Genomic DNA, 26,386 nt, shown 5'->3' with positions numbered 1-26,386 from the left:
AAGAAGAAAGCTGAGAATGGAGCTTCAGATCCTCCACTCATTCATTCTTTGGGAAGTGGTGATTGAGGGGCTCTAAACACCCACATGCATCTCCTGGTTGGTTCAGGTCTGCATTTCCGGCTGGGAGCCTCCTCACAGACAAAGTTGAGGACAACAGTGCAGGTTCTGAGTGGTGGCAGAACTGCTTCATTTCTTTCCTGAATTTAGGTGCACAGGAAATTGCCTGCTCCAGCATGGGACCAAGAGGGAGGCAAGATTGACTTAATGACTGAAAGTTTATCAGAAATGTTAGAATGACAAGTATTGAAAACCTATCAAGAATGCAAGATTAACCAGGCATGGTGGTGCATGCCTGTACTCCCAGCACTTGGGAGGCTGAGGCAGAAGGATCACTGAGAGTTTGAGGCCAGCCTGGGTGACATAGTGAGTTCAAGGCCAGCCTGAAATACATAGTGAGAACTTGTCTCAAAAAAAAAAAAAAAAAGGAATGCAAGATTGGTTTAACAGCTGAAAATTAAACTGAAATGCAAATTTGCTTTAATATTTGAAAACAATATAATTGTCTATATCAAAGTAATAGACTAAAAAACCTATCATCAAAAAACTGATATAAGAAAAAGTATTTGACAAAATTCAATTACCTATTCATTATATTTTAATACAATTGGTGAATAATAATTCTAAAATTTTTTACATTTCCTTCCCTTCCTTTCCTTCCTCCACCTTCATCTTTGGGCCACTTCACATTTTCATGCCACTTTATGAAGAAGTTTTTGAAGCCTTCATTCATATTTTTAGTCCCAGTGTCTTTCCTGCCTTGATGTCTTGAACTCAGTCAAACTCTCTGTACTATCATGCTTCTGCACTCAGGCAAGGATGGAGAACACATTCTTGAGTGTTAAATCCTAAAATACTTGGGTACGACAATGTAACATTTTGGTTCTAAACAATGACATATAGGATGAATATAAAAATTTTAACTATAAATTAAAGCATCATTCAAAATCAAAAATAAACATTAATCTCTTTATTTAATGCACATACCCCAAAATTCATGTCACAGTGTAAAATATTTTACATATGGTTTGATAAAGGTCACTTTATTCAATCAATAATTAAAGGCAAGCTTTGCATATTATTTGGACAATGTCATTTGTAGCTTTCTCAGTCAGATCAAGTTTGGATTCTTATGCAGTGATAACAATATGTAGGTAAATATGAAATTGCATATATTTTAAATGCACTCTGCAGAAAAGGCAGAAGTCATACATTCCCTGATCTTGGGATTAAGATGTAACACACGGTAATGTTTGTAAGGGTCTTCCTTTCTGTTGGATGGCACTTGGCAGCAGGACTCATCATTTTGCTTATTGCACATTTTTGAGATTCTTAACAAAGATTTCAGAACTGCTTCAGAAAGTGGCAGGAAGGATGGGACAAGTGTGCACAAAGAAAGAGGAGGCAGGTAGAAGTTGCTGTCAATCTAAATAACCACAGAGAGAGTGGTTCTCAAAAAAATGAGTTTTGTCCAAAATTACAGGTTATGAACTATGAGATCCTCATGCAAATTTGGGTTAGATGCTCAGCCAGAAGGCAAAGAAAGGCAAAGATTGAAAAATTAAGTAAAGAAAAGTCATCGAAAGGGTTTTGAATGAGTTTTCATCAGCTATGAAGTTCAGTAACAAGGGAGGAGCATGTTGGCCCATGCTTGTAAACTCAGTTCTGTCAGAAGATGAGGAAAGAGGCTGCATAACTGGAGTCCAACCTGAGCAGGTTAATTACTTAGTGAGACACTGTCTCACAATAAAATATGCTGGGGATATAGTAGTAGTGGAAACACACACACACACACACACACACACACACACACATGCAAAATTAAACAACAGCAATAAAAAATAATGGTGGCTTCCATCCAAAATTGAACTGGCTGTTGCTTGGCAGGCATTCTATTACAGATATTTGCACCAGTCATGAGACGACATATGCTTCTAATCCCAGCATTTGGGAGCTGAGGCAAGAATAACACAAGTTCAAACTCAGGCTAGTGACTTAGTAAAACCCTGTCTTAAAATAAAAAACACTGGGGTTGTATTTCAGTTTGATGGCCCTGGTTTCAGTCTCCAGTATTTCAAAAAACTAAAACCTACAAAAATAAAAATAAATAAATAAATTTTATTTGGGGAAATTGTGGTGAATTTGGTGTGTGGCTGTGGTTCTGACAGCCTCTTTTCTGGTAATTCATGCTATCGGGAACTGTGCTCAAGGGTTCTTCCATCATGGCACCCCTGGTTCCATTTTGTTACAATTTGGTGCAAGTATTGATTCTTTCACACTTCCCCATTTTTGTCAGGGTCATTATCAAATGTATCACTGATCAACCCTTCTGTGGCAGGATATTGATTGTCCATTGCTTCTAGGATGGCCCCGTCATGGTTAGTCCTTGGTGTACCCCTAGTACCAGGTACCTGTGTTCTGGAAATCATGGAAATAAATACACAGAGACACAGAATTTGGGTAAAATAATAAAAGTTTTACTTGCAACCAAGTGGGACTGCCAGAAAGCAGTCTGGGCAGTGTCTGAGCCCTGCTCTTTGTTAGTCTCCTCTTTTATACATTTGTTAGTCATTATCTCATTCCTGGTGGTTTTTGATGTATAAATAAAATTCCAGTTCCTATTTACAAGCAGTTCCTGTTAACGATAACAGTCACAGACACATGATAAGCACATGACAGTTAAAACACATACATTGTAAATTTACCCAGGCGTTGCAACCTTGTTCTTCAGAATTAGGATGTTATCTGGAGGAAGGCTACAGATCAAAACAGTCATACAACCTTCACTTTAAACAACCAGAGCAACGGGCTAAGGCAAGTTTTAAAGGGATACACTGCCTATTTTGCTTCTACAACTACTTTAATAGTTAATCTACTAAGCTGTCTCAAACTTTTTCCCTATCACCTAGCACCACTCCTTTTTGTATCAAAGTAGGTTACATGGACTTCTTTTTTCTCTAAAAGCTTTCTCTTTGTCCCTTCATTCTTAGATTCATCAGTATGGCCTGCCATGGGACGCATGTTCCAGATCTTGATTTGCAATTCCAAAAGGAACTCTGGAGTATGGGTTTCTGATGACAACCTTAGATTAACAGCTACAGAAATAGACAAGAGAGAGCCAGGTGTAATGGCCCACACCTGTAATCCCAACACTCTGGAAGGATAAGGCAGGAAGATTACAAATTCAAGCCATGCCCAGGCAATTCAGAGGGACTTTGTCTGGAAATAAAAAAGTGCTGTTGTTGTAGCTCAGTGTGAAGGCTCTGAGATGAGTTCCCCAGTGCTATAGGTGTAATAGAAAAGGGAGGAAAAACAAGAAACAAGGAGGTAGCAGGTGCCCCAAGAAAACTGAAGAATGGGAAGGAATTATCAATATACCACTATCTCTTTTTGGTGTGGTGAGCTCCTGAGGCCAAACCTCAGTCATCAGATAACTCAGGGCCTTTACCCACCAGGAAATGCAGACTGATGAGGTCTAACTGAAAATCAGATTTATTGATCATGGAGGAAACCATATGGTTTACATTGAGCTTTTCTTTCTTTCTTTCTTTTTCTTTCTTTCTTTTGTTTTTTTTTTTTTGTTTGAGACAGGGCCTTGCTATGTAGTTCAGAGTGGCTTGAACTTACTATGTAGCCCAGGCTGGCCTCAAGCTCACAGCAGTCCTCTTGCTTCAGCCACTGGAATGCTGGGATTACAGGCGTGTGCCACCACATCTGATCCTTTCCACATTTCTGATGATTTCTTTACATTCAGTCACTCATTCATTCATTCATTCATTCAGGGACCATACCTTTGTGCCTCTTCAGCATGAATTTATATCTGGAGACTCAGATCCTTATTTCTGACCCTTTCTAGGACACTTGTCCTTAAAGCTCACATCTACTCTCCAGGTCCACATTTCACCTTCAAGGCTGCTCTGTGCTGTGAGACCATACCTGTCATTTCCCCAGTGGCAATGAAGCATGGATTCTGTGTTCCCAGTGCCTGGAAGACAGCACAGGATATGTGCATCCAACAAGATAGGGACACAGTCAGGCCACTGACTAGGCTGTAGGTAATAGGTTACCCATTTACCACTAAGATGACAATGTGCAATGCTGAACTAGACTGTCTTCGGATGGTTCAATGGCTTCCAGATCCTCTTCACCCCATCACAAACCTCGTTCTGACTCAGCTGGCAGACACCAGGCCTGGAAACATAAACTTCTTGAGAAACACTACAGCTCCAGATGTAAGTTGCTCAGCCTGGCAGTGGGGCACAGCAGGCTCTCCAGGGTAGCTACTGAGATGGAGTCCCTCACGTAGCTGAGGGTAGTGAACTTGGATTAGTGGATCAGGACAGGCAGGGTGGCATGCAGCTGAGCATCTGTGATCCTGCAGCCCTCCAAGTGCAGGGTGGTCAAGATGGCTATAACTTTATCCAGTAGACCTCGGAGGGGCTCAGGATCAAAAGCAGCCAGTATGATACCACAGAGAGCCAAAGGTCTTAGCTGCCTGGTGCTCGGGCAGTAGGATGCATCATTCCAGCCTGATTATGAAAGCAGGCAGTGAGTTATTGAGAGGGTCTCCAAGGGGGATCGGACACCTAATGAAGGACCAAGCAGTTGGTTTTGGCAGTTGGTGGTTAGTAGGGATGGTGGAGAATGACTACTCGGTAAAGGACAAGTTATTTGTCCCACATCACTCTGTCTGATATAATCACCAGCATGCTATGTGTTGAAAGCACTGATCATTTGAGTCGCTTTAATTCAGGCTGCAGTCATTCACGATCACTTGAGTGATTGGCTCAGTCCCCAGTCTCTACAGCCCTCTTTTCTCACTGTCAAGTAGAAAACTATGGATCTGAGCAGATGAGACCACTGGCAGACAGGCAGGAAGGACTAATCAGGCAAGATCTGGCTACATCAACTGGGACTGCCTCTGTGTCATCAGCAAAACCTTTGTCCCTGTTTCCAGCCCTGGACTCTGCTCCTTGCCCACAGCTCCAGACTTCTGCACTTTGCACCTGGTCATTACTCCTCCTGGAGCTCACTGCAGCCTTTCCCAAAGGGGACATGAGACCACCTCATTGTCATCACACAGGTGCTGAGCACATTGAATGTGAGGTGTGAGGTCTTCCCCTCCTTCAGTGCCCGCTATCTTCCCTATTTCTCAGCACCTTAACCTAGACATGGTTCCTAAGGAAGAAATCACAAACCTACCCTCACTATATCTGAAACACTCCTAACTCGCATCCTGCCATGCTGGCCCCTTCCAGAGCAGCTACTCCAGTTTGGTGGTTACATGAGACCTGGCTTTAGAACCGAGGCATGAACAAGCCAATGCATTGACGCTAGTGTCTGGAACTCGGTTACACCTCTTGGGCCTGGTTCCCAGGCCAGGTTCACTAAATTTTTTAGTATAATGAAAAGCTTTGCTGTGTTCTGTAGTAAGAGCTCCCCTTCTTACTTGAGCACCTGCTGTAGGCGGCATTCCACTTGTCCAAATAAATCTCTTCCTGACAGTCCAGCTTGAGACATTAAAAGGTGAATCAAGTGACCAACTACTCCCTCCCCTCTGGTGAAATGGATCCAGGCACAGGGATGTGGGACAGAAGTGGCTTATGGAGATTTTGCTTCTGGCCCACATGAGAGGCAAAACTAGCCAGGGTTGAGAGTGCCCAAAAGAAATGCACTTTCACCTCCCTCATGCAACCCAGGTTCACCATTTCCAAGGCCTTCACGATGCTTTGGGTGGGTACCACTGTATTGCACAGCTTCATACAATACAGATGCAACAAACCTTTTCTCTCCTGGACTCAAGTAGGTGGGACAGAAATGCACCTAGACATGCCTGCCTGAGGCACAAGTCTACAATGACCTTTTAGGCCTGCTTTTCAGCCACCCTTGCCCCAGTCTTCTCTGTTTTCCTCCTACTCATGACCCCTACAGTGCAGGAATCAGACAGGTTTCCAAACCAGACTCTCCAGAAGTTCTGATGCCCATTCTGCAAATATAGTATTGCAGTTTCTACCTTTTGTGGGTGAAACAAGGAGGAGTCTCAGAATTTAGGGCCAGATCCACAGAATTTAGGTCCAGGTCCAGGTCCATCTTTGCTCCTCTGATTTACTTCCCCTAGAATCAGCTTCTTCTTTCTCCATTCCTTCTTTCTTTGCCTTACTTCTTTCTTTCGCCCTTCCCCTTTGAATCCAGCCCTGTCCCTACTCCTAGAGACCGTGTGAGTGGTAGGTTCTTTTTGCTTCTTTCACTGCTATCTTTAACATAAGCAGTCCTCTTCATCCACCAGCCAACCGAACTAGGGCTCATCAATGGCCAAGGACACTCTGATCCTCCTGGCAGTTCCTATGAGAAGTCTCTGCTCCACCATTTAGTATCCCATTCTCCCTGACTTTGCTGTCTTTTTCCCCCATTCTGTCTGAGCCCTCCCTCCAGTATACCTAGGCCACCTTCATGTGGAGTGAACCTTCTGAGACAGCAGCACATCAAGCCCATCCAAGACATTGCAATGTCTGTAGGTTCTCTGCCTATAGCTGGACAATATCCAACCATGTTTGTGATGTCTCTGGTTTTCTCATGTTCATCAGTGCCCCAAGTGGGAGGTGGGAAAGTGCTAGGCAGCCACCATGGCCTTCAGGAGCTCAGTATATGCCTTGGTTAAGGCCACCATGATCACTGGTGGGAAGAGTTTCTCTGGCAGGTCCTCCACATCATAAATAGTCAAGTCCTTGTCCCTCATCAGGCTTTGTCCCACCTGCTGCAAAAGTGTGAGTTGGGACTGTGAGCTCATCTTCACGAATCTGTATGCCAGCTATTCTAGGGAAAGATCCAGGATCAGGCCACCTTTCTGACCAGACTGAGAAACCCCTTCTCATACACCAAGGAACCAACTTTCTGTCATAATCCCTGGTCTGGTAATGATAGGAGAGTCCTCAGTTTTCCCCAATCATATTCTGTACTTAGTGCCCAAAAGCCATAGTTCTGTCTCTAATGACACCAGGATGAACATCTCTAGCCCACAGTGGGCCACTGTGACCAAGAGCCCATCCATTTTCAATTATAGTACCCTAATTTGGGGACTCACTGGGAAGTGAAAACCATGGAACCTGAAAGCTCACCCCAACTGTTTTCAGGGAAAAAAATTTTATCTTCATTCCAGGGCCCTACAGCCAAGAGAATGGAAATGTCACGTGCCCAGTTGCTCTAAATTCTGTTTTCACAAAGTGCCTGGCAAAGTAGATTAAGAAGACTCTATAAAGTAAATATCATGAGTTTTAATTTCAAATAATTTTGGAATGCTGGTCTCTCCTTCTACCCCACTGCTGAGAAAGAGCAGGAACATTTCTCTTCCATCTTCCTCCCCCTTGAGTGCCCTGTGTCATACAGCACCTGGTAGTGGAGGCAGACATTCAGCGGGACAACCATGCACAAGTGTCAGTAGTTGCCTTGGGAATCTCAGAGGGTGAGAACCATCTTTGTGGATGAAAATGCATTAATCAGCTGGTGGGTGTGGAGGATGGAAGACAGAATGGAGGAAGTGTTTAGAAAAGGGGCTAGCAGTCCAATGAGCTTAAGGGAACAGGAAATGTTTGAGGGACATGATGGACAGGAGGGTGGAACTTGGGATTTGGAAACTTTGGGGAAGAGGAGTTCAACTTCTTGCCACTGTCTATTTTTGAGACTTTTGCCAAATTGTTCAAACTCTGTTTTCCTCACCTGTGAATGTGGCTTACAACTGTATTCATTTTCCATTAATTCTTTGAAGGAGATAGATAGTACTGTTATCTCCACTTTGGATCAAGGACTTGGAGAGAAGCACAGTGGGGTGTCTGCCCAGGTCACTAAGCATCCGTGTTTCTGGGATGTTGCTCATTCCTTTGCCTTCCTCCCTCTTTGTCCACCGCTGTTTGTAAGGATTTGGCTCCACTGTTACTGCCTACCCCCTTCTGCTTCCGAGCATAGAGTGGTCCCCTAGGCCATACTGCAGAAGTAAATGAGCGAGCTACTCTCTGACAACAGCTTTCTAGATCCTGGTGGGCCCCATCACCTTACTGCACCCCAGCCCTCAGACACCATTTCACACTGACTTCTCTGCCATGCACACTCCCTGTCCACCAGGGGCAATAAGGCATCACAGGCTTTGGGTTTTACAGTTGCAAGTGAAGGCTGGAGGGCAAAGGGTGGGACCAGGAGAGAGAGGGCAGGAATACGGATCAGAAAGGATCTGAAACTCCCTGGGAGAGGGAAGGTGGGAAGAATTGAAAAGGGATGGACAATAATCATTTCCCCCCTTCCCTCCTCCCTCTGTGCTCCCTGGCCTTAGTTTGTTGTGTGGTCTTGGGCAGGTGACTCAACCATCAGTTCCTCATTGGCAAATCAAGTCCAGGTGACACATTAGCTTCTCCTTTTGTAAGACAGAGGCATGGGTCATTAATGACGGAATCTGGTTAAGCAAACCCTTAACGTTCTCCACTCAAGTTTGCTGCTCTCTTGCTATGCGCCTGACCTAGCCCTGAAACCTGAGCCCCCAATTTCCTGCTCCTGTGGTCTCCGCACTTTATTACAATCATTCACCAATCCCATTAATACAAGTTAGAGATGATTGGCAGTTCATTTCAAATTTCAAAGACTACTGGAAAATAATTCCTTTTTTCCCTTCAACCTTTTACTCCCAGATCACTGCTCATTTCTTACACCACTTCTGAGTGAAAAAAACAAAGTTTTTTTTTTAATAAGCAATTGTGAAAGCCATGTAGCACTATCCTGGAGCATCTTAAAGTTAGAATGGAAAGTGCTAACTGTGAGATACACATTCCCACACATATCTCTTAGACATCTGAAATTCACCACTTTGGGATGGAGATGGGGATGAAATAGATTCACTTTCAAAAATATTGTATAGAAAGTGTTTTTGTTTTTTGTTTTTTGTTTTTGTTTGTTTTTTTGGTACCGGGGACCAAACTTGAGGCCTTGTGCTTGAGAGGCAGGTGGAGGCACCATTGAGCTAAATCCCTGGCCCTGTATAGGAAGTTTTTTAGGAACATATAACTTCTCCATTCATGACTGCCTGTTTTCTCCCTCCCAGTCTCACATATCCAAATCTGTTTTGCTCCTATCCATGCTTCCTACTGTCCACCCTTACACCTCTACCCTCACCTCTTATTCCCTTCCTCTTGCTTAATAAGTTTTCCTTCTACTTTCTTTTATCTGACCAAGCATAAGTTTTCTTTCCCTCTGGGATGAGAATTCAAGAGATTCTGGGGCACTCCAGCAAGGGAACCAGAAATAATGGCGTTTGTTCTGGGTAGGGTGTAGGGTGGAAGACTGGTGGGCTCTGGTGGCCACAACTTCCTGACTCCAGGATAAGGAAGAGGTGGATGTGGCCCTTTCTGTGGCCTGTGTATCTGATGCTCTTTCTCTCCTTTGCGTGTGGGGTGCAGGGGTGAGCTTGGGATCATAACTCATCTGCCACCTCACTGTTCCAGAAAAGACATTCGTGTGGGATGTTGGCGGGGCCCTGCATGGAAGCGGTCCCATCTGTGCAGAGAAAGCCTTCCTTGGGTGTGGTTTGGGTTCCCCTAACCTCCCTCCCTGCTGCTGGAGTCAAGATTCTGTGGGACATGCTGCAGCAACAGAGATATCCTAGACTCACCAACAACCTTAGCAAAGTCAGGGTTCAGGGGAGAGGAAAGGGTGGCCCTCCTTTCCATTCCCTGTGGTCACCACAAGTTTCCTGCTGGCCCAGCTGCTCCCTGGACTCTTATACCTTGCCCAGTCAGTGGTTCAGCTGGGGCCCTGTAGGAAGTAGAAGAACATAGAATCCTCAGATCTCAAGTTCAAATTTAACATCATCCCCAGTGGGGCATTTGGTCAATGGTCTATCTGTTTGGTCAGTGGTCTATCTGTAGATCCCAGGTCTTCTTGCTGGCTTGCTGGATGTACAGTCTTACAGGAAGGTGGTTTCTGAGATTATAGTGGAGTTTAAAAATTCCTGTTACACAGCAGCATGTCCGTCAGGTATTTTCAGTCATGAAGGAAGACAGGATACTCAGACTCTTGGAAGAATAAGGGAAAAGGTTAAATGAGAACAGGCGATATAGAAATGGAAGATGGGTGACTGGGGAGGGAAAGGGGAAGAAAAAGGAATCAGGATGTGTCATGTACATGTACCTACTCCCAAAAATGAATATAAGCTTCCTGTATAGCAAACATGCATCAATTAAAATGAACAACAACAACAAAAAATGAATGGAGCTGGAGCAGGTGCTGGACTAAACCTAGAGTAGGAGGCCTGAGGACAGCAGGTATCCAGTTTGAAGGATGACACAAACCCAGGCTTCAAATGAATCATCTTATTTTTCTACAGGACAAAATCATTGCCAAAGCACGCAAGTGCCCAGGAGCCAAGCACACAGGAGAACGAAGGTTCCTGTGGCATTTCTGTGAGGGGTACAAAGTAGAAAGCAGCATGTACTCTTGTGGCCACAGTGCCTGAGTTCAAATCCCACTCCTGGCTTCAGAAGCTATACAACCTCAGGCCATTCAGCACATCCTTATTGGCCCTTTTTCTCACCTGTGAGACAGAAATGATCCTAATAATCCTAATCTTGTATCCTACTGGTAGTGATTCAAAAGGATCATCAACTCCTTCCAGGCCCAGGTCCTGGCTAGCAGTGTTCACTCAACCTGCAATAAATATTGAACTTGAATTTATTCCTTTTTTTCCTTCTTTTTTCCTTCCTTTCTTCTTTCCTTCCTGTCATTGTGTAGAATACCATAGCAGATGCTAAAAGTGATTTAAGGAAAAGATTCATGGAAGGATAACTACCCAATGATTTTAATTTTTCTTCAAAGCATAAAGATGATTGCTGCTTATTTGTTGTTTCTTTTTGGTGGCAGACACAGCAGATCTGGCAGAACAAGGGCACTTTGACCCTGCTAGAATGGGTACAAGCAGATGCCAAGGAAGGAGAAGCAGAGAAGTGATTTCCTCCCTGAAAGTGGCAGAAGGAATCCAGGAGAGGCATTTTCTTCTGAGTCTGAAGTGCAGGATGCTGAACTTTGTGCAAAACAAAGACTTCTGGGACCAGGATAGGCCAGGGCTTGGGCATGGTGGCCCACTTGGAGTGGAAGTTTATGGGGAATAGTGAGACAGAGACTCAGGACATAGGGCAATGGTCCAGAGTGGATCCCTAAAAGACATTTGGGGTCATCCACAAACTCAGCTACGGACTGTTAAGCACCAACTGCTTATACTAGGCACCGTGCTTACTATAGTAGATGTAAGCAAATTGGGTGGAGGCAGATGGTGGAGAAAGGTTCTTCAAAGAAAGACTAGCCTGTAACTATTAAATTCTAAAAGTCAAAGAGGCCAGATTATGGACACACCATTCTTAACCCAAGACTGGCCACCACACCAGAGGGATTTCTATTCTGGGTGAAGGTGGTAGTGCCTGAGTTGTCCACCTGAACTCAAAAGGAATACCTACCTCATTCCCAAACCTACCAGCAGACTCTCCCCTTCCCAGATCCCTGAAAGCACTGCAGAGCTCAGAGGTGCAGGGGTGATGCCCTGTGTTCTTCCTTCTTCTGAGCCAATGCTTGTATCCCCAGCCGAGACAACCCTGGATGAGCTTCTTCACCTCCTCTCTAAAGCTCTGTCACTACTCCCTGGCTTTTTGTGATGGGTATCACTGCAGATCCATTTCTCCATTGTACCAGACACTTCTCGAGGGCACATTTTCAGTTGTGAGAACACGAGAGAATCCATTACCATCCTACCCTCAGTTTCCCCTCCTGAGAAACAAGGAGATCAAACTTCTCCTGGTTTTCTTGGACAATGCAAACCTGTCTTCTGCATGTTCATGGGCCTGAAACAGTGTCCAAAAGCTTTAATTAAAGGGTGGAAAAGAAAGGAAACCTTGGGTTCGGAGGTGACAGTACCATAAACCCTAGCACCTGATTCTCAGGGCCCCTCCAGTGGGCCAGACTTAATATTCTGGGTTCGTCTGCAACTGCTTGCTGTCAGGCAGGTCCAGTTATGCTGTGAGTTTCCAGGTGTTTCTGGCGGAGCTGTTGGTGGGGTTGCAGTTCTCAGAAGTGTGGGACGGGGTGTAGGCGAGGGGGAGGGACCGGGATGGCATACTCCCTCCTGGACATTGTGCACACAGGTGGACTGGGGTAGGATGAAGTATAAATGCTTTCACTCAGGCCAGGCTTGGATGCAAGCCACCTCTGCTTCAGCCGCTCATACAGCCCATAGTTTGTAGGGGGAGCTGCAAGAGAAACCACATTTGGGTGTCATGGGGTTTTGAAGAATCTTGTACAGATGAGGCATGCAAAAAGGTGGTGGGGCCCTGCAGGTTTCTCCAGGCTGCTCTGTCAGAACATAGACTAACAGGACCCAAAAGAGGTTCACAAATATCCCACCTCACTTTCTATTTATCACTGGCTTCCTTTCTGCACCACCTGTCTCTGAAATTATCTTATTTACTCAATCTGAAGTTATCTTATTCAGGAATGTTGCCATCTACCTCTCCACTAGAATGTCAAATCAGAAGGCAGGATTTCTCTGCTTGTCACCACCGTGTCCCCAGGTTCTACACCAAGGAGTGCCATCTGAGAATTATTCAGTCTCTGTCCATCCAGCCAATGTACGGCTCTCTGCCACCAGTACTCCAGGTAAGCATACCCCATGGTGTCTAGGTGAGGGGTCACTATAATATTATCTCTGTTGTCAAGGGGAGAGGCAGATGGTGGCCCTGAATGGGAAACACGACTCATTCATTCCTCTATAACCTCATTCTACAGCTCTCCTGGAGGCAGAGTCCCTCGTGTTGGTTATTCTGCACAAGGTGGATTCTTATGCATTTACAGGCCCCTTACAAACCAACACAGGGGAAATCCTGAAGTACAAGAGTACCAAGAAGGGGGAAGTCGGCCTTCTCTGGCAGCCACAGCAACTTCTGTCTACTCCAGGTGCGGAGGGCGGGTAAGCCTGGGTTATAATTGTGCCGGTTGTAATGGTCGTCATATGTGCTGATCAGATATCGATGCAAGGGCTCCTGGTGGTGGGTGATCAGGTGTTTGTATGGGAGCCCCTAGAAGGACAGACACACAGAGAGCATTACCCAGCAGCTGTGGAGCATGGAAGGGGCTGCAGTGCTGATGACAGGAGGCCTCCTAGGAATAGCAGGGAGCCCCAGGCTGTTGTCCTGCTAGAGAGGAGGCCTTCACTAGATTAGGAAGTGGTTAGGGTGTGATCTAGGGGTGGTTACATGTGAAAGGTGCAATGGAAGCAAGTTGTTGATTCTCCCCATATTACCTCAGTGGCTGGCAGCTAATCCCAGGGCCAGCAAATGGGTGGCATAAGTGTTTGTCCCACTCGGATGCAGTCCCCCTTCAAACTCAAGTCCCAGCCAGCTGCCATCAGTTCTCTGTACATCCAGCCCCTGCCCTAGGCCAAGTTTTTTTTTTTTTTTTTATCCCCAGAATGTGCTAAGGTGACAAATTGGAATAAAAGAACATTTGGCTGAATGGGAGAGGCAGAGGCACTCACAGGGCAAACAGTTTTGGGGTCGAAATTGCACCCCCGGATTTGCCTCTAGTCTCATCCATCCAAGCACTTTTTGCCAAAGTGAGGGAAAGACATTGAACACCTGCCTGGCATCTGTGCCTCATTTTAATCAGTGACTGTAGGAGGAATCAGAGAAGGCTTCATGACTTTTCTTTTGTTGTGCAGAATTTATGGCTCCCTTGGGTGGAAAGCAAGGGAGCAAGTTCTTTGGTGAGCAGTTCTTTATGGGGAGAAGAAAGCCAAAGGGTGTTTGCCTGAGTCAGTGCTTTTCCAAAGGAAATCTTCTTGGCCTGGAAGGGAATCTCAGGGAAGCAGGTTGATTTCCAGGGGAAGGTGAAGTGGGTTTCCACTGCTGTCCTCTTGTCTGGAGCAGACAGGTGGGTCTGTGTCTGCCAGGGTCTGTTATACACTGCACGCAAACTGCAAGGGGCAGGTCCACAAATAACTCAGATGACAATGACAGAGGGAGATAGCAGGAAAAAACACAGACATAATGCAGGGCTCCCAAGGCCTACATCACCAGGTGTCCCAATGTTAGGAAAGTGAATGGCAGAGCTTCCTACCAGCAGAGGGAAGCCCCTTGCCTGGGAGCATCAGAGGAAGGAAAGAAGAGAAACCATGTGGGATTTTCCTGCTGTTTCTTCTGGCTCTGGGTGTGGCCCTGATGTCCTGATTATGTGCCTGGGGTATTTGCTATAAATCAGGTGTGATGAAGTGACAGACAGGGAGACAAGCACCTTGGACAGAGGTTTCTCACTTCCAGTTCTCTTGAAGATGGTCATGCAGGATGTCTGGGGCCATAGGGTGCGGCACAGGCTGATCAGGAGTTGGCAGACAGAGGCCCAGAGCCTTCATTGAAGTTACCATGCAAAGGAATAGGCCAGGCCAGGCCAGGCAAAACTGAACAAGTTTATAATTGCAGGGTTTGAATAATTTCAGCGGGCTCTAGGGTATAGAGGTCTCTAGCTATCCAGTACCAAGCCCCAGGGTGATTTAGAGAACAGGAAACAGTGGTCTATCAAAAGCTTTAGATAGGAAGTAGTTTGGGTATGGGTTTAGGGATTATCAGTTTGCCTACAAATGGTGCACTCAGAAGGAAGTTGTTGACTATTCCTAGGAATTACCTAACAGCGGGATGTAACTATAGGATTAGTAAGGTCCCTGAGACATCAAAGCTTCATAGAATTGAGAAAATTAAAAACAAAGTTAAAGCTAGGTATGGCAGCACAAGCTTGTAAGGAAAGGCTGAGGCAGGAGGATCACAAGTTCTAGTTCCACATGGGCAATTTAATGAGATCCTGTCTCAAAATAAAAAATGAAAAGGGCTCCCAATGTGGGTCCTTGCAAAGGCCCTGGGGTCAGTCCCAAGTACTGCCATAAACAAACAAAAAACCCAAACAAGTGAGTGGATAAATAAAATGAAATAAAAATATGATTGGCACACCTGCCCAAAGGAACATTTCCTGAAGAAGGCTCTCTCTGGATAATGATAACCCTGCTATCCAAGGTCACCTTGGAGAACAGACCTAGCATTTGCCTAAGACGGGAGAAGAGTGGTGGAGAAGGAAGTTGTTCTAGGAGGAAGAGTCACAAGGAAGCCCAGCTGTCAGAATTTAAGCAACCACGTGGGGGCAGTGCTGTGCCAGTACCGAGTGCAGAACAGGGAGTTGGAAAAGAATCCTTAGGAATGAGTACGCACAATTTTTCGGTTCTACTTATTTGCGTTAGAATTGGAAGCTTTTTGATTTCAATCAGACTGTATGTTCAACTCTGGGTCAGGGTTTGTAATGGGTCCAAAGGTGTTTAAGAAAAGCTGCCTAATGCCCTAAAGCATTAGAACTAAGCTAAAGTCCCCCCATAAACACACACACACACACACACACACACAGAACTTTGGGGCTCCAGATCCTGGTCTCTCACTGTGCTTGCTTCTGTGAAAGTGTGTGTCTGTCTTCAATGCACCCTAATGGTGAAGCTCAGCAGCCAGTGCATTAGCATGGATCTGAGATCCAACAGGAGGAGGAGGACGCCAGTGCAGTTTAGATGTGCCTTTGTGGTTCAGCTGTCCCTGTGCCTTCCAGGGAGCCAGCACAGAGCCAAGAGCCTGACACTCTTAGTCTTGACATGGATCCACTAATGCAGAGGACAGTTCTTCCTGGCACCTGAGACATGCCTTGCTTGATTTAGAGTTGCCACCTGTTTCTTTCTTTACCAACAAGCCATAAATCTGTGGAAGAGACTCATCCCCTCTGGTTACTTATCTAAATACCTCCTTGTATCCTTTCCAGCTGTAAAATGGTGAGATTCTGACAGTTCCCTGGCAACTCACTAGGTGCCGTCCTGCCACTATTCTGAGATTCAGTAGGCATAGGGTCAGCAGGGTGAGAGAGCAGGGACAGAGATGTATCTGAGAGCAGCAGGCTGGCAAAAGAAGCCTCTTGGGATTCTCTGGAATCTGATGGGTTAGAGCACAACTGTGCCCGGTAGGTGGGCACCCACAAGCTCGCTCTCCTGGGCACACCTAGCGGGAGGCACCGAGAGCAGCAATGGAGGAGGAACTCTCCCTGCTGTTCCTGGAAATGTCATGGTGGGGTCTGAGACCTTCTGAGGCTGGAACAAAGAACTTAACTGACTCTTTTTGTAGAATAAGTTTACAGGTTCACTGACTCATTAGAGAAAAAGAATTTTCAGGATGCATCAGAATAAGAGATGCAAGAAGGATTTATTAGAGATACAGGACACACTCGACAGCTGAGTGCAGCTGCTCAGAGAAATGAGGGACATGTGATCGAGAGTTGAGCACATTTAAAAGGGTATATTCAAGATGAGTGATCTAGGATTATAGATAGATGAGTTAGGTAGAAGTATTACAGGCAGTCAGATAGGGCCAGGTCCTCGAGAGGGTCAGCACAAAGGCAAAACACACCAGAGCTACACTGGAGACACATCAGCTGAAAGCCAGACTTCAAGATAAAGACAAGCTGACCACACCTGCATACTTCCTCAAAGAACAAACACTGGGCCTAATGAAGTCTAGACAGACCTCAACCACCCCGGTGGGTGACCAGGACCTCTGGACCCACCACTTCCTGGGAGAATCTTTGTTCTTTCCATCCACACTTGCTTATGTCACTTGTTTCCCAATTGGACCATCACTACGTAAGTGACTGTATTTGTAACCTTATTGGATGTTCATGGCTGTGGCCCACATTGTACCCACATGGGTTTCAACCTATAAAACTCCTCTGTAAAGTGGGGTCCCCAGGCTACCCACTCAGATCCCCTCCTGCCCTTCAGGAACTATCCTATCAATAAATATCTTCCTACTCTTAATCTCCATTGTTCCTAGGACTCATTCTTTAAATTCTAGAGAACAGGAACTGAGTGTAACATACAGTTAACAGGTTGAGAGATATAATATTTCCTATTTCATCTCCAGTATTAATTTCTTGTAACATTAGGATATATATTTTCACTGTCTGTCAGGTTATAATGCAAGCCATCTACATGTGTTTAAAGTTGAGATATGCTGCCCACCAATATTATTGCTTCCTAAAGATGGAGAAAGTGCAATTTATAGGTAAAAAAGACAGGTCAGGAGCTCAGATTTACAGGCTTATTATAAAACGTTTAGGAATTTTTTTTTAGTAAGTGTTATGGACAGGAAAATGGTTTTGTTACAGCCAGGGTGAGCACTGCTGGGATGAGCAGCTAGATGGCATCAAACTCAGCAACAGTAATGAATTAAAGGGACAGAGTTAAAGAAAGAAAGATGCTTTATTTGTCAAGAGGAGAAAGCAGAAGACGAAAGCTGCCCCCAAAGAGTGGCCAGCCAGAAGGTTCTGCAGAGATGGAGTCCCCTGAGTCCTCGTCCCTGGCTTCTTTTATTAGGACTAGTGACCCTTCCCTCCATGCAGGTACCTGGAACTTGTCACAACCTGATTGGCTCTCTGGTTGTCTTTGACCATAACCTGGTCACCTTTGCCTATGTGCACATTCCTTTTGGTGGGTTTCATTTGACTCTTTCTTGCCCTTTTGTGATGCATAAGTTGAAGGTGGGCTTATAGGAAGGTAGCTTGCAGTTAGTGATTAAATAAGGTGATGCGTGTGTATCTAATGCAGTAACATAGTGACCCTAAAGATAATATATATATATATATATCCTGAGACTATATATATATATACACATATCCTGAAACTATATATATATACATATATATATGCATAAGTGTGGGTATGTGTTTTTATATACTAAGTGAGAGTTAGGTGGCCTCCCCATGTCTCCTTTTTATTTTATTGGGGAAGGGGTTGATTAGCCTGGTTTCCATATTTCTGGCTTCCTCTGTGTTTTGTCTATCAGCTCTTCCTCAGGTAAATTCTTATGTTAATTGGTCTACCTGGTGCCTTTCCAGGTCTGAGTTCTCTCTCTTTCTCTACCTTTGTCCTTTTAATCGCTTGAATCTAACTGCAGAGACAAAAGCCACTTGTAATAAGATTTTCTATTAATGTCTTTAATAAAGCCTAAGGAGGTCTTTATTCTGTTCTTTCCCTGACTTCAACCCTTTTCCTATACAGGGCTGTTAGCAGTCTGAGATTAAACATCACCTACTCACACAGGTGGTGATACGGCAATACCACAGGAAGCCCTATTGAGAGGATGTTCAAGAAACTGCTCCTGTTTGCCCAAGAGGTACTGAGCCTGCAAGAGTTGGCTGTGTCTCATGAACTTTGAGGGGAGCCCATGTCTCAGTGTGGGGCCCATGTTGTCTCTTACCTCAACTCTCCTCTCCCCGTACCACCTGGAGATCTGGTCTGGCCTGTGGCCCGGGAAGGGGACATACTCCCTTCTGTGAATGCTCTGGGGGACCTTCTCAGTATCTCTGGTGAACTGAAAAAGACAAAACATTCAGGAGAACCTCTGAGATGCCACTTTCCTCCAAATTCTGCTGTGTCTGTCCCTCACTTGCTGGGGCATCAAAAGATTGGCAGACAAAGGGTGGATACAAACCAGATGTTCTGCAGGACTGAGGAAAGGCTCAGGGGCTGATATCCAGCCATCTGCATCCTGAGAAGCTACATCTGGCTCTCCTGCTCTCCTGGCCACCTTATCATGGTCCTTGCCTGCCTTCTTTCTCACCTTCTCTGTCCATGCTCCTCCCACTTACCAGTCTCTTCCTTTTCCTTTTCTTCATTATTCTTCACTCTTCCCAACTCCACAACTCTATCTCTTTTTTCACTATATCATGTTTTCTAAAATTTTAATATGATGTAGTATTAAATATTTACAGCCTTTAATCGTTATCAGAGACAGTTTGGAAGCATTAAGCATATTCACATTGTTCAACCATCCCCCTCATCCGTCTATATAATTTTCTCATCCAAACTTCTGAACTTCTGTCCCTCTATTGCACTTGGGAAAAATGTATATTCTATTGTTGTCAGGTGGAGGTTTACATACATATCTGTTAGCTCAAAATGGTCCACAGTGTTGTCCAACCCTCCTACTTTCATATGGTCTTCTATTTGGTTGTTCTACCTAATATTAAAAAATATGACTATTTACTGTACAGGAGTCTATTCTTCTCTTTAATTTTGGACATTTTTCTTCATATAATTTAAAGCCCTGATATTCTATGGCTTTAAGTTGTTAACATCTTTTCATTTTCACTTACAGATTCCATTTTGTGTACCTTGTACAGCAAGTCTGTTTGTGATGAATTCCCTCAGCTTTCATTTATCTGAAAGGTCTTAATTTCTTCATCATTTAGAACAGTTTTGTGGGATCTAGAATTCTCAGTTCACAATTTTTTTTCTAGTATTTAAAATCTATCGTCACATTAACTTCTAGCTCCCAAATTCTCTCCCGTTGCAGATTCCTTTTACGTGACAGGCTACTTTTCTCTTCGTGCTTTGAGGATTCTGTGGTTTCCAGTGGTTTGATTATGATGTGTGTCATGGTGTATTTCTTCACATGTATCCTACTTAGAGTTTATTTGCCATCTTTGATTTATAAAGCCATGCATTTACTTCAATATGGGAAGTTTTCGGCCATTGTATTTTCACACAGCCCCTTTAGCTCTCTGCTCTCCCTGGAATTCCCTTAATATACTGATTTCGTAAGCTTTTTTCTCTACTTTCATTTGCTGATTCTCTCTTCCGCCTTTTCCAATTTCCTGTTGAACTCATCTGTTAAGTTTTTCAATTAAGTTTTGTATTTCTCAGTTTTAAAGTGTCATTGATCTCTTTTTCTTGTATTCTCACTTTGTCTAAATATTATTTTCTTGTTTTCTGTTAGTCTTTTGAATGTGCTTTCCTTTATTTTTATGCAAACTGAAGACAGTTTTCTTAAAGTCTTTTCTCTAGTAATTTGATGTTTGTGTTATTCTTCAGAGAGAGTTTCTATGATTTCATTTTATTCCCTTGGGTGAACCATGGTTTCCTGTTTCTTTATATGCCTACTGAATTTTCTGTGGTTGAAAATTAAGCATTTGGAGGGAGGGAATCCGCCAATGCTCCCAGTCTCTGAAGAGTGGATTTGTACAAGGAAAGATCTTTTCTAGTGAGCAGGTCATGTTCTTAGTCTAGGAGTTAACCCATCATGAAGATTAAAAATATTCTCAGGCATTTTCTGGAATACTTCTTGCCCAAAGATGTGTGTGCTTTTTCCAGGTTTCCCTTACATATATCTCTTTTTAATTGTCTTAATACTTCATGAGTCTCACCCCTGCTTCTTCTCTGGGCCGCAGCTGGTCTATAGCCCACCATCCATAATCTTTTACCCCAGACTTTTGCAGATCTGTAGTCCCCAGGTGGCTTTCACTAGCTGTGCCTGCTACTGCTCTGCATGACTTCCTATCCTGGGAGCTGAGCCCTGCCACATTTTCCCCACCTGAGCTCCAGGTTAGGAGAAGTAGAGACCATCTTCTCAGGCAGCCCAGAAAGGTTAGAATTGCTCCTCCTGTTTGGATTTAAGGGAAGGGACTAGGACCTGGCCCGCCATATTCCTCAGATTACAGACTATGCTATGCTTTACTAAGGAGCGGATGAGTATAGGACAAATAATCCCTCCCTTAAAATTTCTATCATTTTGAATGTGGCATTTTCTTAATTAAACAATCAACTTGTTTCTATAGACCTTTGACTGTTTTCAAAGCTCCTATAACATTTTAGCCATTTAAAAAAATGTGCCCATAGAGAAATAGGTCTCAGACTTCTTATCCCATCACCTTAATATCACTCCACCTCTATCATATAGGGCATCTTCTCTCTGTATAAGACCAGCTCATAAAATCCCTGAGTACTGTACCACCCAAAGGCACCTGAATTCATTGCTCAGCCAGTCCTTCTGGCCCTTCAAACTTCCCTTACACATACCTGCTCCCCTAGCAAGGCCAAGTGCAACTGGAGTTAATGATGACCACAGGCCTGAAAGGTGATGCCCACCAAAATAATCTTTCTGGTTCTCAGATATTACCATCACCCTTTTGTACTCTTCCCCACACCAAGGCTGCTGAGTCTACCTTCTCCCTTTTTCTTACCCATTCCCCAAGAAGGCATGATGATGTCTAGATGTCCCTGAAAAACTTTAAGTGGCTAAGTCTTGCTGGCCACAAATGAAGATGTTTAATTTCAAGGAGACCCATTGAAGCAAAGTATTTTCCAAAGGTAAAGCACAAAGGAACACCAAGAGCCTATTCTGTATTTTGTTTGTTTGTTTTTCAGGACACGGGATGACTATTATCATCCCTATTTATTTATTCTTATTTTTATAAGTACATTTTTGTAATACATAGTGATTACATGTGCATAACTCATCTTAATTTTTTCATTCCTTTCCTTTCCCCTCCCTTCCACTCCCTCTATCTTTTTGTCCCCCTTTGTCAAAGAATTATCTCCCTATTTCCTACTATCTAGTTAGTTTCACTGTACCTTTGTAATATAACTTGAAATCCGGGGTTATGTCACCTCCTACTTTGCTCTTGTTACCCTGGATTGCTTTTGCTATTCTAGGTCTTTTCCGGTTTCACATGAATTTTAGGATTTCTTTTTTTTTTTTTTTTTTTTTGAGACAGGGTCTCACTTTGTACCTCAGGTTGACCTTGAATTCACTAGGTAGCTCACAGTGAGTGACCTCAAACCCATGACAATCCTCCTGCTTCAGCCTGATGAGTGCTGAGATTATAGACATGTACCTCCATGCCTGCTACTGTTCATGAATTGTTTTTTTCTACTTCTCAGAAAGCTGCTGGTATTTTGATTGGGATTTCATTAAATCTGAATCTTAGTTTTGTTTCAGTTTTGGTTTTGGTTTTTTGAGACACGGTCTCGCTTTGGAATTCAGGCTGGCCCTGAACTCACTATGTAGCCTAGACTGGCCTTGAACTCAGTGATCCTCCTGCCTCAGCCTTACAAGTGCTGGAATTACAGGTGTGCACCACCATGCCTGGTTGAATCTATATCTTAGTTTTGGACATATGAACATTTCTTTATTTTGGTTTTGTCTATCAAGGAACAGGGGATATATTTCCATTTTCTAATGTCTGTTTTGAAAGTAAAAAGTGAAATATACAAGCAGGATAGGATTGTGAAGCAAGTGCTACAGAACAGCAGCACATCCTTGGACATCAGTGCAGGGAGTGTTACACCTTCCTCAGCAGGTGCCGCATTCTGGGAAGGGATAGGCCAGGAAGAGTGGAGATGGTCTTCAAATAAAGGCATAAAAGACTGGGGACAGGGAATAGCCAGATGCCTAGAAACATTTCATTGAGAATAGTTCTGAGAAGCAGAACTATACTGACACCTCCACTGTGGTACTAAATATAATGAGGACCCGGGTGATTACTTCAATCAGCCTTAGATTGAAGTCCCCAGATTCCTTTGATTTACAAACAGGAATGAAACTGGGGTAGTGGTGCATCTCGTAATTCCAGCACTCTGGGAGGTCTAGGCAGGAAGATCTCATTTTAGAGCCCAGCCAGGACAGTTAGCAAGTTGGTAAAACTTGTCTCAAAAATTGTTTTTAATAAAGGGGTGAGGACATAGCTCAGTGTTAAGACCCTGGGTTCAATCCCTAGTAGCAGAACCAAAAAAGAAAATAATAATGAACTTTACTCCTACCTCTGTCAGTTTTCCCTCTGAGCCCTTGGTCCACCCTCTCTTCCTCCTTACCTTTCTCCTCTCTTCCACCCAGTTCCCAGTAAGCACACTAGTTGAATACTTCTTCTCAATCTGCCAGCTTGGAGTTGAGAAAGACTGTGGATTTGCTGCAGTTAAAAACATGGTAAGGATTGTCCCAAGTTCCTGTGCCTGGACAGGTTCCAGGGAAGGAAGTGCTATGAAGTTGCTCAATTTAAGGTGCCTTTTTTTTCCTTCCCAGTCACCCTACTGACTGGGTAGTAGTAGATGGCACTCTTCTGACTTCAGAGAATAAAAAAGCCCTGAGCGTTCTTTTATAGCCTCCAGGGAGATCTGACCCCGGAGTCTCTATGTTGACTGTCTCCATGGTGACAAACGCTGCATATTAATACTCTCCATAAAGGGATAGCTGATTCTTCAGGAGTAAATTGATCCCACAAAACCAAATCAAACCAACAACCACCACTACAAAAGCAGTAGTGAAAGAACCTAGTTTCTGCATTTGCACCTCAAATGGGCACCACTTATGCTGCATTTTTACAGCTGAGGTGAGTTGAACTCTTTCTTTGGTGCTGGGGGGTGATGAGCTGAATTCTACTACTACATAATGAGTGCTGATGTAAGAGGCCCAATCTAAGATTTCTACCTGTGTTCTCTCATGGCAACCCTCTGAGGCGGGTGCCATTATTGTACCCGTTTTGCAGATGAGATCACTGAAACAAAGAGAGATTAAGCAGCTGTCTAAACCCAGACTGTTATTATATGAGACATTTGGGATTTCAATATACTCGGACTCAAAGCTTAAATCACTGGGTTCCCTTCATTTCTACTTTGTCCACAGTGAAAATGAGCACCTTGTCAGCCTTGACCTTAGATTTCCTGGATGAGCTGTTGCAATGTGACCACCAGTCACATTTCAGTGCAGGAGAGGCCATGGATCACTCCTATTTCAAATACTGTTGTAAAGGACCAGGCCTGAATGGGTTCATCTAGCACGGTAGGGGACAGCAGTACCCCTGTTAGCAGTGCCAACGTGATGTCATGGACTTTTTCAGTGCCAACCCTTGCTCCCCTCAAACCTCACCAATGATTCCTGCCGCCAAACCCCTTGCGATAACTGTTCCTCCTGCTACTGGTGCTCAGCAGTAATGGCCCCATCTGTCTCCTCATGCCTGAGCAAAAGTGGAGAAGTCCACTCCACCTTTGATGCAGGCTGCACCTGTGCAGAGGGGTGAAACATTTCAGAAGCACTCTATCTGAACATTCCTTGTGGATTTATGGTGGCTCAATCATAAAAAAAATTATAGGCTGAAAAAAGTTGTCAAGCTCACAGTGGTGGATACAAGTTTTTCCAAAATTCAAGGTTGAGCTTGAAACCTTAAAATTTTTGTCATTGGCAGTAACTTTTCTCAGTTGTTTTTTCTTGAAGTGACAGACTTACTGGATTGATTTTCAAAAAATTGTCTGCAAAACATTCAAGTTTAAATAATCATAGTTTGCCTACCAGTGGTTCTGGCAGGGAAGAGAAAAGGCACCAAACTGATCATGGATTATGACAATGCCCAGGGAGTGAAGATAATCCCAGAGGGTTCACAGATTGAGAAATTATGGACATGACCATTTGAGTAAAAATGATGTCTTTTTTTAAAAAGCCTGGCTAATTGAGCTCACAACTCAAACAGTGAAAGAACTAGCCTGTGGCAGTGCCTGATTCATCATCTCTTCAATTTCATCACAAAAACATTAGACATTTGCCCAACACTAAAGAACACCAAATCAAATAAAGGAAGTTACTTTGGCAAATGATGCAGCTGTATCATGTGGGTGGATGATGCAACAACATATTGGCCCTCAACCAAGTTTGTGCCTGTGGATTCCATGCCCTACCCCCAGCCACCCACTGACTTGGAGCTGGCTCTGCGTTTTGTTTCTTCTTGGCAGAAAACAGAAGAAGCACCAGCCACTGGATCAATCTAATCATAGATGAGAACAATGACCAAAGAATGAAGACAAGCCCAGAGGATTGGCCTCTCTGGAAATTATGAACACCAGCACCAGCCCCAAGAAAAGCCCACAGCTATAATAAACTACAAAAACCATGTGGGGTTTTACTATAAAAGGGACTCCTTCATAGCAGTTTGGAGTTGGAGAAGAAACCCAGTGCAGTGCCCACAATATTATCAAAGAATACTTAATCAGGTGCCATTTGGGGAAGGGTTTTATTTTTTAGAATCGGGGCTCAAACTCACGACCTTGCACTTGCAAGGTAGGCGCTATGCCACTGAGCTAAATCCCCAGTCAGGGAAGGGGTTAATTGTTTAAAACAGAGCCACAGAGTAATTACAGGACAACTCCACATCAGGGCTTCCAGTGTTACTGTTACACAGTGACTGGGTGAAAGACAGCCATAGAAGACATATGTAGAGAGGGTGAGGACTACTCATAGACCCTGCTGAGAAGTTTAAGCCCAGGAAAGGAAGGACACAAGCTTCACTTTCCATAGTGAAAAGCCAGGCCCCACAAATGTGACTTTCACCAGTGGCTGAATTTGAAAGTGCTGGCATTAGGTCTAGCCATTTCCTTGAACCCCCACCCCACAGCCTACATTCTGCAGAGACCATTGGTATGATTGCTTTCCCCATCTACCAAGATGAGAACAGATATGGCCTGGCTTTGACGGTTGCTATGGTCTGGGGTGTATGGACAGAGGGGCCTCTGACATGATGGGGGAGCACCTCACAAACCTACGGATCATAGAGCTAAGGGGAGAAAACCATGACTTGCTGAATTCCAAGACTCTGGATCTTGAAAAGAGACCACTAATTCAAAATAACATAGAAAATTTTTACTCAATTTTTTTCCCTTTCCTTCATTGATTTTTTGGGATTTTCATCCTTGTTTTCTTTTCACCTTTTAAGAATTTTTTCTTTCCTATTTATTTTTCTTTATTTTGCTATTTTTCTTCTTATTCTGGTTTGTTCTCTTCTTTTACTTTTATCTAATACCATCAATTTCCTTTTCTTCTTCAATAGGATCCTCTATATAAGTTTTCTTTCCTCTTTCTTATTGTCCAAAGATTAATTTCTCAGCTTTTACTTTTTCATTCTCCAGTTCTCCAACTTCTCTATTTTTGCTAGTATAACCATTAAGCTTTGTGAATCTTTAGATCATTAACTCTATGCCACTACTGTTAAATATTGTTCTATTGTTTCTGGAGGTATAAATGTTGAATGTAGTATTACTGTATGTTAATATTTGACTTGTCTTAGTGCTTATATTATTATCATAGATCTCTTTTCTATGGTTAAGGGAAGTACTTCATTTCATTGTTAGAGTCAATATCCAGTTTGTCTTTGATATTAACAGTGTTGCTGATTTTGTTGCAATTGCCAAGGTGGCATAGTTTTACTAGTAATTAGTTTTCTCTCTTTTCCAATTCCTGGATTGCCTTGTGTCACTAACAATAATGTAGGGCCAGGAATTTAGCTCAGTGGTGCTGCACCTGCCTCACAAGCACAAGGTCCTGAGTTTGATCCCTGGTGCCACAAAAACAAACAAAACAAAAAATAATGTAGCCCATTCTTGGAGAATTGTGTGTTGGGTAAAATAAACTGCAGCCTC

The 26,386-nt window shown here is 43.8% G+C and overlaps 1 protein-coding gene across 1 annotated transcript; it reads right to left on the bottom strand.

Annotated features, from left to right (window-relative positions):
* Nucleotides 1-2,608: 2,608 nt before the first annotated feature.
* Cfap107 (cilia and flagella associated protein 107) lies at nucleotides 2,609-23,378 on the bottom strand. The gene is made up of 4 exons (XM_004863519.3): nucleotides 22,799-23,378; nucleotides 18,405-18,518; nucleotides 12,977-13,154; nucleotides 2,609-12,329 (listed from the first exon to the last, which is right to left on the bottom strand). Exons 1-4 carry the CDS (start codon nucleotides 22,907-22,909, stop codon nucleotides 12,148-12,150), a joined length of 585 nt encoding a protein of 194 aa, XP_004863576.1. The 5' UTR covers nucleotides 22,910-23,378; the 3' UTR covers nucleotides 2,609-12,147.
* Between the last annotated feature and the right edge of the window lie 3,008 nt (nucleotides 23,379-26,386).

The sequence above is a fragment of the Heterocephalus glaber genome, unplaced genomic scaffold (assembly GCF_053883595.1).
Source record: "Heterocephalus glaber isolate CG9 unplaced genomic scaffold, H.glaber_assembly_v1.0 deba00001447, whole genome shotgun sequence".
Classification (NCBI taxonomy): Eukaryota; Metazoa; Chordata; class Mammalia; order Rodentia; family Bathyergidae; genus Heterocephalus; species Heterocephalus glaber.
This window is presented reverse-complemented; position numbering and strand designations above follow the sequence as displayed.